This window comes from Neophocaena asiaeorientalis, unplaced genomic scaffold (genome assembly GCF_003031525.2).
Source record: "Neophocaena asiaeorientalis asiaeorientalis breed wild unplaced genomic scaffold, Neophocaena_asiaeorientalis_V1.1 scaffold79, whole genome shotgun sequence".
Lineage (NCBI taxonomy): Eukaryota > Metazoa > Chordata > Mammalia > Artiodactyla > Phocoenidae > Neophocaena > Neophocaena asiaeorientalis.
In genome coordinates, this window is record NW_020175402.1 from 8,146,032 (window position 1) to 8,159,488 (window position 13,457).

The 13,457-nt window shown below is 54.0% G+C and overlaps 1 protein-coding gene across 1 annotated transcript in view; it reads right to left on the reverse strand.

Annotated features, from left to right (window-relative positions):
- Window positions 1-1,795, reverse strand: part of SDC3 (syndecan 3) — a 10,327-nt gene extending 8,532 nt beyond the window's left edge. The window contains exon 1 of the mRNA XM_024766794.1: window positions 1,021-1,795. Within this exon, the coding sequence (XP_024622562.1) occupies window positions 1,021-1,195 (175 nt within the window). The 5' untranslated portion in view covers window positions 1,196-1,795. The remainder of the gene's footprint in view (window positions 1-1,020) is intronic.
- Window positions 1,796-13,457: the final 11,662 nt, after the last annotated feature.

The following is a 13,457-nucleotide window of genomic DNA, read 5'->3' on the forward strand; positions in this document are numbered from 1 at the left end:
AGACCACAACAGCTCCCGGGGTCCTGAACTAGGCAGAGGAGGGGTGGGGAGGAGGTTTGGCAGTAGAGATGTGACCCATCGGGATGGATTTCATGAAGATTAACTCACAAGAGGCTTACAGGAGTGGGCTAAAGTGGGAAGACTAGAGGCAAGGAGCTGTAGGTGGCCAGTTCCAAAGCGCACAGACCCCCTACCATCCGTTAGGCTCGTCCTGCCCCCTCAGGGAGCCCGATCTCAACACACACCCCTTTTTACTACCATTTTTAGAGCTCCTTCTCTGTGCCAGACCCTGATGTCTTAAACTGAAGCCTTCCAGAGGCTCTGAGAAGGCATATTTATCACCATTCACAGATAAGAATAGACTGAAAGAGGGAAAACGGCTAAAGGTGGCACAGCTATTTAGTAGCGAAAGTGGGATTCGAACTCAGTGTGCCTCCCTGATCTCACGCTACTCTATTGGCCTTTCTGGACGGGGCCCCGGAACTGGGTTGTCCCAGGCACCACAGGAGGCACCTGCCATTTTCCTTCACTGCCCTAACCCTGCCCTTGGCCACCGCTGATTGGACAGAAGGGGGCCACCTGGCCTAAGCTGAGCCAATCAAATGGTCTCTGCTGGGGATCGGCCACTGCAACTGAAAAGGGGCTACTGAGTGCCTCCAAGTAGTCACAACAGTATTGAAAACTGCGTTACTGAGGGGCGTCTGTGTTCCCTGTCAGAGGCCGGAGGTCTGCAGGGGACCCGAGCAGTGCACAGAGAGATGCAGAGACAGAAGCAGTGGGGAGCTGGGAATGCTAGGCTCTGAGGCCTCAAGGCCCTGGTTCCAGCCCAGGAAGAGTGGCCTGCCCTTCCTGTGCTTGAGGTCCATGAGCTCCCCCTGCCTGACCTCCCCCTCCCCTACCCCACCATTTAACTGAGCCTGCGAGGGTTCCTCTTCCTTGCCATCACAGCCTCGGATGGGGCACTGGAGGCAGACTGGCACTGCTGACACAACATGCAGGGAAAGGGAAGGGGGTACTTACAGCCCGAGCCCGACCCGGAGTAGAGGTCATCCAGCTCATCATCGGGGAAGGAGTCATCGTCCCCAGAGCCCTCGAGGTCCACGGGTCTCTCGAAGTTCTCACTGCGCCAGCGCTGAGCCTGGGGAGGGCAGAGTCGGGCACAGGGCTCAGCACCTGAGGCCAGCAGCCTGGACATGCCCAGAGGAACCACAGACACCCTCGTGGGCCAAGTGACAATGGAGGGACAGCACGAGATGTGGCCTCCACGGGGGTGAACAGAGAGCCGAGGTAAGCCGGATTACCACTTCCTGCCTTGCTGGGCTGCTGTGAGCATGTAGCATGCTAATATGTGCTGAGTGCACCTCAAAGCAGCAGGTTCTCAGCCCAGACAGCATCACCCTCAGCGGAGAGGAGGGAGGCCCCATTGCCCCAGGTCACCAGAGAGCACATGCATCATAAGACTCCGCTAGGGACCCAAAGTCTCACACCTCAAAATCCCAAAGATAGGGCAATTAGTCCCATTAGATAGACCTGGGTGTTGCGGAGGTTTGGGGCTCTGGGAGGGAAGTACCTTGGATAAGTGGGGGAGGGAGAGAAGGGAGTGGGCTCCAGCCCTGGGTCCTCCCCAAACCAAAGCCAGCCCCCCTGTCTACACTCCCCCCAAAGTATCTCAATGCCGAGAGTCAGCTCAGGGCACAGATGCCACTTTCACTTCTGCCAAGGGTCTCCTGAGAGTCTGCAGGCGTGAGAGGGGCTTCTCCCAGGGTCCTGCTCTCCAGACCCAAGACTCCCCCCAAAATCAGAACCTGGGAAGGCCACGTGCTGTGGCTCCTGGGCCTGGACCATCCCTCCCCACTGCAACCCCGGGCTGAGAGCCAGCACTAAGGGCATCCAAGACAGGAGCGAAAACCCCCAACCACACTTTTGACCCTAGATCCAGACTGAGCCCAGCCACAGTCCCTGCCCCCTGAGAGCTTACAGACAAAGATGACCTGGTGCTCAGATCTAAAGGATTAGCACTTGGATCTTAAGTAACTGAAATAGAGAGAGAAAGGCATCTCAAGCAGAGATAACAGGATAAGCAAAAGTTCTGAGGTGGGGAAGCACAGCCTGTGCCACCAGAGCTGGGACTGACAGCCTCATCCAGGGTCCCTCAGAACCCCTGCAATCACTGGATTCCTACCACCGGGCCCCTGTCTGTTCCTGGAACATGGTCTCTCCCGCCTCTTTCGCTCATGCTGTTCCCTCCAAGAGAACACCCTACCTTCCCATCCCCTTATCCTCCAACTTCCCACCAGCAAACTCCGCTCCCCATCGCTTCTTCTGAGAAGCCCTCCTGCTTTGATCTTCCAGAGCACCCTGTGCTTCTGAATTCACAACCACCACTACTTGTGAGCGGTGCTGGCTTTGGGTATATACTTTTTCTGTGACTGCTCCCACCCCCACTAAACTACACCTCGATGGAGGCAGGACCGTGTCAGACACACAGTAGGTATCAGGAAGTATCTGTTAGGGAACAGGTTTGGAGTTGGGGGATGTAATTCCCGGGACAGGGGTGGGGCAGAGACAGGCTGGAGTTGAGTTTGGGGAAGCCCCATCCATCACAGGCTCTCAGTGCTCGGCTGCTGACTTTTATCTTGGAAACTGGTCATGTTTTATCCTGACTGCACATCAGAATATTGTGAAAACAGAACTTGGCGGTTCAGCAGGTGTGAGGTGGAGTCTGAATACCACTACTGTTTGACTGACATGGGGAGCCATAGAAGGTGTGTGAGCAGGAGAGGGGCTGGACTGGCGCTGTGATCTCTGCTCAGACTCTCACACTCCCACCCCTGACAGGCCCCCTTCTGGAGTTCCTATGGAGCTAGAGAGAGGATCCCAATCCTGGCTTCCGGCCCCGAGCCTCGACCACCTGCTCCAAAGCCCTACACAGGCCACGCAGGGCAGGAGGCCAGGGCAGGGAGCCAGGAGATTCCCCCCACCATACCCGTTACCACACACACACGCGCACACACAGTCTCAAAATAATGAATTAATCAGTATTTACTTGCTACCAGTGAGTCATGGAGTGGAACAATTAGAGTAATTGCTCTGTGACTAATTGCTGGGTCTTCCTCCGTTTTAGACATTTCAGGAGCTCAGAACAGCTACCATCCAACCTTCCCCAGCTCCCATCTCAGTGCTCCCACTTCCCAGAAGAACAAAGCCCCAGGACCTGAGGTGAGGGGGCTAGAAGCTCCCACACTACCAGCCTCTACCACCTGGGCCAGCTAAGCTGGGGTCCCTTGGAGACTTTCTGCTCCATTCTTAGGCAAGTAGCCTGAAGCCAGAGATGTACAGCAGGATGGGGACTGAGCAGGGACGGGGCTCAGACTGCCTCTCCTGAGCAGGTCCATCTTCACTGTCTCTCCATCCTTCCAGGCAGCCCAGGGAAGGCTGGAAGCCCTTTAGCTGGGAGGAGGGGTTCTAAGAAGTCTGTGGTCCCAGGGGAACCCCAAAGTGGGGTAAATGTGGGGGCCAAAACAGGGTGTCCTCATGATTCCACAGTGACCAGCACCACACACCAGCCCCTAACACCCTGCAAAGCCACACAGGCCCTTGAAATGACACACCCAGAGACATAGAAAGAACACATACAGACACACCCTGACACACACACACCTAGAAGCAGAGAGAGGCACCACGTGTTGGCGTGCCTTTGGGTGCAAACAGGCACATGCATGGGGGCGGGCACTAGATGGGGGCACACACTGTGCAGCTCTGAGGCTCAGAGACAAGTACGGAACCTCCTGTGAACCCATCAGCCTCCACTCAGGTAGCTCTCACCTAGATACTATTCATCCCTAGCTCAGTAGCCATCGGCATGACAACCGTTACCATGACAACCATCTCCTCCATGCTAAGGACCAGGAGCTCCAGATCCCCACAGAGAAGAGAGAAAGGGAAGGCAAGAGTGGGAGGCTGAGGGAGAGAATTCTCTCACATCTTAATTTAGCCTCACGCTCATCAGACAAAGCTGGGGAAGGGGCCACCTCAGTGATTTTCCAAACCTACATCCAAGAGAACATTCTTTCCAAATAATAAGCAGCCCCCAGATGGGGTAGAAGGGGTGATGGCCAACAACAATCCAGTCACCCCTGAGCTCACCCTGGGAAACTTAACACCGGGACACCTGAGACCTGGCGGGTGGGGGTGGGGTGCATGATGCCATCTTGCCCAGCCCCCTCCCCGAGTCTACTAAGTGTCAGTTGTACCCCTCCCTGGGGGACCAGGGCTCACGGGGCCCTCCCAGGAACACTACAGGGGTGCTGGAAGCTGCAGCTACTAGGGCTACAGAGAGGAGAGAGGAGACAGGAGAGAGATGGGGGGTGGGGAACTGAGCCTGGGAGGCAGCAGGGAAAGCCTCAGAAGTCACAAATGCCAGAGGAGGATAGTGAAGGGCAGCCTCTGACCCCCAAACGACCTCTCTATTTGCATAATTCCATGCATAATTAGCATAATTATCCATGCCATTCCCTTAAAGGAGAACTGAACTCAAATGCCGGCCTCCCCCTGACCCTCAACTGTGCCCCCTCCAGGTAAACCACACACCCTCCCATACACCAGCACAGACGCATACACAGTCATGATCCACATTTACTGACCCTAACCTGTGTACCCACCACAGCTCACAGACAACAGCCTGGCACATGCCACCGTGGGCTCACCCGTTTACCACCTCTCTAGATGAACACACACACAGCTGCGCCCCTCTCCTCACCTAACACACCCCACACAACGTCCGTGGGCTGTGGCACACACCGACCCTCCCCACGTCCAAGCATGCCCCCTGAGTCACACATCACAGCCCACATTCCCCATGGCAGCGACACCCTCAGACTCTGACAAAAACCTCACGACCTGTAAACAATCTTTTCTCACCCTCACATCCGCACACGCCCCACACAGCCCACTGCAGAGGCCCCTGCACCTTCTGCTTTCTGCCACCACCAGTCCCGGCCGCGACACCCAGCCGGAGGCTCCCCCAGCAGTGGGTAAAGGTCTGAGCTCCCCCCGGGGAGCTACTGAGGGTCCTCAGGGGGTTCCAGAGGCCTCTGCCCACCACTACGGAGGCCCTGTCCCAGGTCAGGCGCTGGAAGAACTCTACCTGCGCCACCGCCTTCAACCATCACAGCCTCCCAGGATTTTATTATCCCCACTTCACAGATGCAGGCACTGAGGCTGGGGTTTAGAGCTGAGACATGAGCACGGGTCCTTAGCCCCTGGAACCCTTGCCCCGAACACTCCAGGGTAGCCCCCAGTCTGCTGCTCATCTGGGGCTCCTACACCTGTGACCCACAGCCCCTGGACAATCTCAGCTCAAAACTACCACCCCTCCACCCCCGCACACCATACACACGCCCGCGCACGGCAAACACCCCAAATGCTCCCAAATACCCACTCCTGCTCCCCACATGCTCCACCCATGCGTCCCTGAAAAAGCACCCACTGCACCATACATATACCCCATCTCAATCACCCACCAACAGGCCCCTAACACCTGCATCCCACTCCCCGCCACACATGCACACCATGTACACACACCATGCACACTTTCCCTCTGGGGTATGTACAAGCACACCTACGATGCCGGGGCGAGACATGGCACCTTTCCCAATGGACTGGCACACCCCCTGCCATTTTTCCTCATGCCCCCTTGCCACCATCCCACCTTGAGCTGACCCACAGCCTTGACCCAAAGAAGTACCTCAGGCTCTCTGACCTGAAGGGACCAGCAGTGACCAGAGCTGCCTGTCACTCACCCGCCCCCACCCCTACCTGATCCTCTCCATAGTTTTAGAACTGCTGGGATGGGTGGGTAACTTCCACTGCCATCCCTCTCCAGTGGGGTTGGGTGGGGGGGACATGTTCAGGTAGAAAGGCAGGGCATCTCCCTCCTCCGGCTCCCTCCTCCGGCCCCCAGCCTCCTTCCAAGCCCTCCTTGGAGACCAGAAGTCTGGGGTCTTTCGTGCCCAGCTCCCTCCACCTGCCCCTGCCCCCATCATGAGCCTTCCCAGAGAAACAGGATAACACAGAGGTTAAAGCCAGAATAAATCAGCTCCTTCCCTCACTACCCATCGGACATCAGGCAAGCCACTGAGTCTCCTGGCACCTCAGTTTTCTCATCTGTAAAATGGGGATGCTAATAATAGTATGTGACTCATAGGGGTGCCGTGGGGATCAAATAAGATCATGCAGGTAACGGGCTGAGCACAGAACCCAACACTGCGAGCTGAATAAATAAATGTAGCTGTGATTATTGTTAGGTACATGTTAACATTTCCATTATGAATTCTGAAGATTTTATCTCATTTAAGCCTCACCAGCCTCCCGAGGGGAGCACAATCAGGATGATTACACCCATGCCGCAGAAGAGGCGACTCATGCCCAGAGAGCCTAAGCGGCATTGCCGAAGCCACAAAGCAGGGGAGAATGCAGACAAAGAAAAAAGGAGAGGCTGGATGCGGGGAGAGGAAGGGCGAGCTACAGAAACAGGCACGGACACACAAATTAGGTCAGCTGTAGGTGGGCCAGGAGCCCAGCACCCTGTGCAGTGCTAATCATGCTGCAAAAACTAAGAATAAAATCAAGTATAATTAATTCTGCCCGAGCTTCCTTCCCCGCATTAGCCAGTCTCAGGCTCCACTCTCCTGGTGACTGGAGGCGATGTGATCAGGGGTTGGGAGCCCAGCTTCAGGTTCAAGTCTTGGGTTCAAGTCCAGCTCTGCTTACTTGCTGGGTGACTCCGGGCAAGTTAATCAACCTCTCTGAGCCTCTATTTGGTTAAATAATGATATACTCTTCATGGAGCTGTCGTGAGAATCAAGTAAGATGATGCACCAAAAGCACTCCTGCTGCCCAGCACACAGCCGGCACTCAGTAACCATTCGGTGGTCTTACCGTGGTACATTTTTCTCACCTTCAGGCCTGAGTGATGACTGAGTTCAGTTCTCCCTTCTTACAGATGTAGAAATTGAGGCTCAGAGAGGGGGATAAGAGGGGCAGGTGGTGGGGAATTAGCCTGCCAAGCAGCACTCAGAGAGGTAAAGTGATTTGTCCAACGACACACAGTGACTTAACACTAGCTCCCAGAAGCAGGGTGGTCTCAGCAGAGCCCTCTGGATCCCCACAGGCTCCATCCCCACCAGCCCCCGTCCCCAAAAGGCCCTCAGTCCCTGTGAGAACTCAGTGCCCCTCACGCTCACCAGCTCCAACCCGGAGACCCAGAGCGTCACCACAGGAATGTGGGCCAGGGCCAGGCTCTGGGCAGCAAGACAGCCAGGGGGCTACACAATGGAGAGCCTGGACCGGGAAGGGGGACGCTTCAGTCTCCACCCCCTACCCATCCACAGCTGCCCTGGCTGGGAAACTAGCCCCCACCACATTCACTGGCTGCCGGAGGGGTGAGGGGCACGAAGGCTGCATCAGCCACGAAGGGGCCACGGAGCCCAAGTCCCAGAGAGCAGAGGGGTCTGGAGGAGAAGCAGGGGGAGGAAGGGCTGAGGAGGCCCACTTGACAGACCCCCCCACCCAAAACAATCAGCAAAGCCCAGACACACACACTGTCACCCACTCACCCTCCCACCACCCTTCTTCCAAATACCCACCCCCAGACCGCCCACAAGGGCAACTGAGAGGGCAGGAAACACCCCTCTGGGTCTATCCCACCTCAGCCAACTGCTCTGCAAGAGACCTCCCGACAGCAGAGCCATCCCTACCCCACACCCGTACTCCATCAGCTCCAGCCCACCACCCCCATCACCTTCGCCACTACCCACCCCCGTGCTCCCACTATCCTCTCCAGAACGCCCTTCCCCATGGTGGCATTGCTCTCATCAACACTGGACGAGAGAGCTAGCCGCATCCTGGCTCAGGAGGCCGCAGCCTCCCAGACCCAGACAAGCCCCCTCCCCCTTTCTCTGCACTTCCGTTGCCCCATTGGGAAATGAACCCGTTGTCAGCTTGGTGCTCTAAGTGCCTTTCTGATTTGGACACTCTGGGTGTCCAAGAATCCAGCCCTCAGGTCAAAGAGAGCCAGGGCACTGTTATTTATAAGAGAGAAAAAGGGGAGATAACCTACATTCCCAATATCAGACGACTAGTTAAATAACTTAGGGTACAACCACGACATGGAATATTATGCAGCTATCAAGAACTGTGTTTTCACAAATCCACACTAAGTCATTAAAAGGCATAAATGCATAACGAAAGGCTTTTTTTTTTTTTTTTTTACTTGTTTCAAAGAATATGCAAGGACAGGGTAAAATGTACACTCTGGCTGTCAAGAGGCAATGCAGCACAGCTGTTGATAGGATCATACAAACAGTTCTGTCTCTCAATACCTGGGTGACCTTGGGCAGGTACTTAACTCTCTCGGCCTGGTTTTCCTGATAAACAAAAATAATAGCCACCTCGTGGGGTTCACTGTAGGAGACTTCGGGTGCCCACACGTTAAGGAACTGCTCCATAAATGTTGGCTATTAATACTATTATCATTAAATTTAAAAATAGGTTATAAAAAAATACGTAGAACTTGATCCTGTTTTAATGAACTCAGTACCAAAGTGTATTTCTAAACACTGAATTCTAAGACTAAAGGTTCCCAGAGGCTCTCTCTGGGTGGTGGGATTACAGGTAGCTTTTCATTTTTTACTCGGGACCTGTTTGTATTTTCCAAACTTTCTACAATAAACTCAAGCGTACTTTGTTATGAGAACCACGCTCTTTCTGAGTCCCCATGCCCGCAGTGCCCTGGTCTCTGAAACTCCTTGGCCCCTTCCTTCTGCTGAGACCCCACTGGGGCTGGTCGTGAGTTATGAGCAAAAAGAGGAACCAGCAGGAAGGAAGTGAACACAAAAGCCTCCAAGGGAGCTGGCAGGCCCAGTGGCCCGGAGCTCCGTAGCTGCACCTCACTGCAGACTGGCTGGCTTAGCAGAGCCCGGTTCCCTCCCCCGGCATTCACCGGCTGGCCGCCACGGTTGGCTTACTGCGCCCAGACACCTCGCCCACGGGCCACCCGCCAGCTTCTTCCATCAGCCTAGCTCCCGGCCCACCAGCCCCGCCGGCCCCAGCCAGGGTGCAGGCTGGCCACCCTACAGCTGCTCACCCTTGTCACCTATACCTGGACAGAGGATGGCAGTGCAACCCTGGGAACACCAGCCCTCTCCTCAACTCAGGGCTGGGGCATTCCCCGCGCCCCCCCCCCCACTGTCACTGCTCCATCCATCCCAGCCACCTGCCCTCTAGCATCACCTTCTCGGCCACCCTGACTCACACTGCTCATTTATTCCTGTCCCCAAGGCTGTGTCTGAGAGCAGGACCACCCACTGAGGCCTCCAGCTGCCCAGCTCCCATTTTCCTCCCACACTGAATCCTTTATGGATTCCTTCCAGGCCTTGCACATGCTGTTCCTGCTTCCTGAACACCCTTCCACATCTCTGCCTGACCAGCACCTACTCCACCAGAAAGTCAGTACAAGCAATATCTATTAAGCACCTACTGTGTACCAGGCACTATTCTAGACACCCGGTGACCCACAGTCAACAAGACAGGGATGTGCTCAGGAAACATTGCTTCCCCTGTGAGGCTACCGCACGCCAACCACTTGCCTGTTCTGAAGTCTCTTCGTGGGGACTCTGCCTCCACTGTGTTGTCATTTACTGGGGAAGGAGGGGCCACCAACCATCTCCCATCACTCCGGTGGGCCCCTTCTACCAGATTCTCATGGAATGCACTTGGCCACCCTGGGAAGCAGGTACTACCGTCCCCATCTACAGATGAGGAGACTGAGGAGGCTGTTAAACCGCCAGTGGGGACACAGCAGGATGTTTTTTTGTAGAAGGCCTGAGGCCGTTATTCCCTGACCATGACAACCGTTACAGCTCCCACAGAGGAGCACTCACTTTATGCACATGGCCCCATTTCTCTTCACAAACGTCTTACTGGTGAGAGATTATTGTCCCCATTTCACAGATGGGCAAACCAAAGTTCAGAGAGGTGAAGCAACTGGCCCAAAGTCACACAGCAATGGAGCCAGATTTGAACCCCTGGATTAGCTGAACCCTAAGGACCCTGCTCTGCACACTGTAGCACACACCCAGTCCTCACCAGTCTCCCCCACCAGGAATTTCCTCAAGGTGGGGGTGGCTGGCAGCTTCAGAGTCTACACACCACCACCCCACCCTCCCCAATACCCTGCACAGAGACAGACAGAAGAGATGGACTGTCTGGGAATGAGAAGAAATGGAAGACAAGCCCTGTTCCCATGACAGGTGGCCCGGTTCCACTGAGCAGCCCCACCCACCACCCCATGACTCACCAGCAGGTGCCCCTGGGATTGAGTCTCCAGGCTCTGCAACCATCCCTGCCAACAGACTCGGCAAGGGCCCACGTTTCCCAGAACAACCCAGTGTGGGGTTAGATGTTCTGGTCCTGGCTTCCAGAGAGCCCTGGTCAAGTTCCTTCACCTCACTGGGCCTCAGTTTACCCACCTATGAAATGGGAATGATGATTCCCAACACACCAAGACACCATCTGTGACATGATGAGCAGTTATTAGGCAATTAGTAAGTGCTGGGGCGTGACTTGGTGTCCCTACTCAAAGCTCACCTCCTCAGAGAGGCCCTCCCTGACCACCAAATGCATCCACGTGACCTCCCCACACACCCCATCACTGTCAACACCAGGCTTACTCCTCATAGGTCACCACTGCCTGAAATTAGCTTGTTTACTTACTTCCTTGTCTAATGCCTATCTCCCCCTCCAACAGCTCCTGGTGGCAGTGAGTGGGACACAGTTGGCCTCCATCAATATTTGTTCAGTGAATACTGTGAACGGGATCACCCTTACAGACCCACATTACCTACTTTTCTAATCACTATGTGATCCTGGGCAGGACCCTGTCCTCTGGCCTCAGTCTCCCCATCCAAAGTTCTCTCTGGTCCCTCCAAAATCCAACCAGGGCTCCAACTGCCCTGGGAGGAGGGAAGAGAGGCTGAGACTGATCCCAGCAGTTTTTTCATAAAACAACTATGCAAATTATGTACAAAAACATGCAAGACAGCAGGTTCCCAGCAGAGCCTACAGTTCTGGCCGCTTTACAACCAGGCCTGGGCTGGAAGGACAGTAGCATTTACTGAGCACCTACTTAACGCCAGGGCCCTTACTGATAGGACCAGGTGAGATGGGCCTCCTTACTCCATAGTCTCAGGCCAGGCAACTTGCTGGAGGTTACAGAGAACTCAGCTGGTGAGTCAAGATGGAGTTAAGGGGAGCAAGGCATTACCAGGGGGGGACTGGTAACGGGGAAGGGCCTGGGAGAGCAGAGAGAGACCCAATGCTGTGTGTCTGGTTCTCATCCCACAGGATAGGACCTAAGGAAAGGCAAGCTCAAAGGGCACAGGACACCTCTGCCAGGTCTTAGGGGCCACCTGAAGCAAGGGGCAGAGGCCCCAGAGACCTCACCAGCCCTGGGGTTCTGCTGGGCCTCCAGGAAACCAGAGAGACCCTGCTGAGTCAGCCCGAGGCAGGCCCAGTCCTTCTAGCTGTGCTGGGACACCACACAGTTCTTCCGTCCTCCCCAAAGCCTCCCCAGGCACATGCTAGGCACACACCCTGAGAACACACAACACACACACACACACACACACACACACAGGAAATGTGCCCATCTGTGTGTGACTGTATCCAGGCCCAGCCTCCTGAGGAGTCCAGTTGTGGTCTCCCTCACCCTCCCGTTTGCTAGGTTATTTATAACCAGCACAAACTCACAAACAGTGGAGATAGAGCTCCTCACCCCAGGCCTATTTTGCTGGCTTCTGAGCTGCTCCATTTCGAGGGACAGAACAAGCCAAACTCAGCATGAGTCATGGGGGCCTCCAGGGCCACCACCACCATCACCTAGATGGGAAACTGAGGCATAGAGCAAGGAGTCAGAAAACAAACTGGAGGAGGCCCCTGAGGCTTGCCTAGGGTCACATTCACCTCCAAGGCCACCTCCAGCCCCAGATAACACTCTCTGAGATACAGGGGCAGACGGATGCCCCAGCCCTCACCCTCATGTCCTGCATCCTGGGAGACAGGTGGGACCTCGCAGTAAGCAGGAGCTCTGAAGCCAGATTGCCTGGGTCCAAATCCCAGCACTGGCCCTCAGCGGCTGTGTGACCCTGGGCAAGAAAGTCCACCTCTCTGAGCCTCATTTTCTTCTCCTATGAAATGAACATAATAATAGTACCAATCTCAAAGGGTTGGGAGGATTAAATGAGATTATCCAAACAGGATCTCAGCCCAAAGCCTAGCTACCTCTTGGCTGAGCGACCTTGGGGCAAGCAAACGGGACGACAGTACAGCCCAGAAGGTCATGAGAACTGAAGCAAAGGTTCTGACACAGAGAAGGTGGTCAAAATGCACAGACTCCTTTCTCTCTTCCTCTGCTCTCATGGGGTCCCGTGATTCCCTGACCATCCTCAGCTTCTCCCCTTGATAATCTTTACCTCCTGTCACTAAGTGCATGGAGGTTTTTACAGCTATGGTGCCACTGAATCTTCTAAACTCCTCCTTAATAGATAAATTCTCTCCCCAATTTTGCAGTGAGCACCCTGCCTTGTCAAATACAGGTGTTTTATAAATACCTGAGGGATGAATGGATGCAAGAATGAATGTGATCAGAAAGTCAGAAAATAACAAGTAGTGGAGAGAATGTGGAGAAGTTGGAAACCCCATGCACCACTGGCAGGAATGGAAAATGGTTCAGCCGCCCGGGATAACAGTCTGGCAGTTCCTCAAGAGGTTAAACATAGAGTCATATGGTCCAATAATTCTACTCCTAGGGTATATACATCCAAGGGAAGTGAAAACATATGTCCACATATTAAAAAAAATGCAACATTATTCATAACAGCCAAAAAGCAGAAATAACCCAAATATCTATCAACTGATAGATGAACAAATAAAAGGTGGTGTGTCCATACAATGGAATATTATTAAACAAAAATAGAAATGAGGTCTTGATACATGCTACCACATGGATGAACCTTGAAAATATTATGCTGAGTGAAAGAAGCCAGTCACAAAAGACCACATCCTATTTGATTCCATTAATATGAAATGTCCAAGATAGGCAAACCCATAGAGACAGAAAGTAGATTAGTGACTCCTAGGGCTGAGTGATTGGGAAGAAAAGAGGAGTGACCCTTTTCTAACCCTAATAGGTATAGGGTTTCTTTTGCGGGAGATAAAAATGAGTAATATTGGTGATGGTTGCACAGCTGTAAAAATACTAAAAACCATTTAGTTACATGCTTTAAATGGGTGGATTGTGGGGTATCTGAGTTAAATCTCAATAAAGCTGTTGTTTAGAAAAAAAAGAAAAGAATGAATGTGTGATTGAGGATCAGAGAGGGTGAGGTACTTGCCCAAGG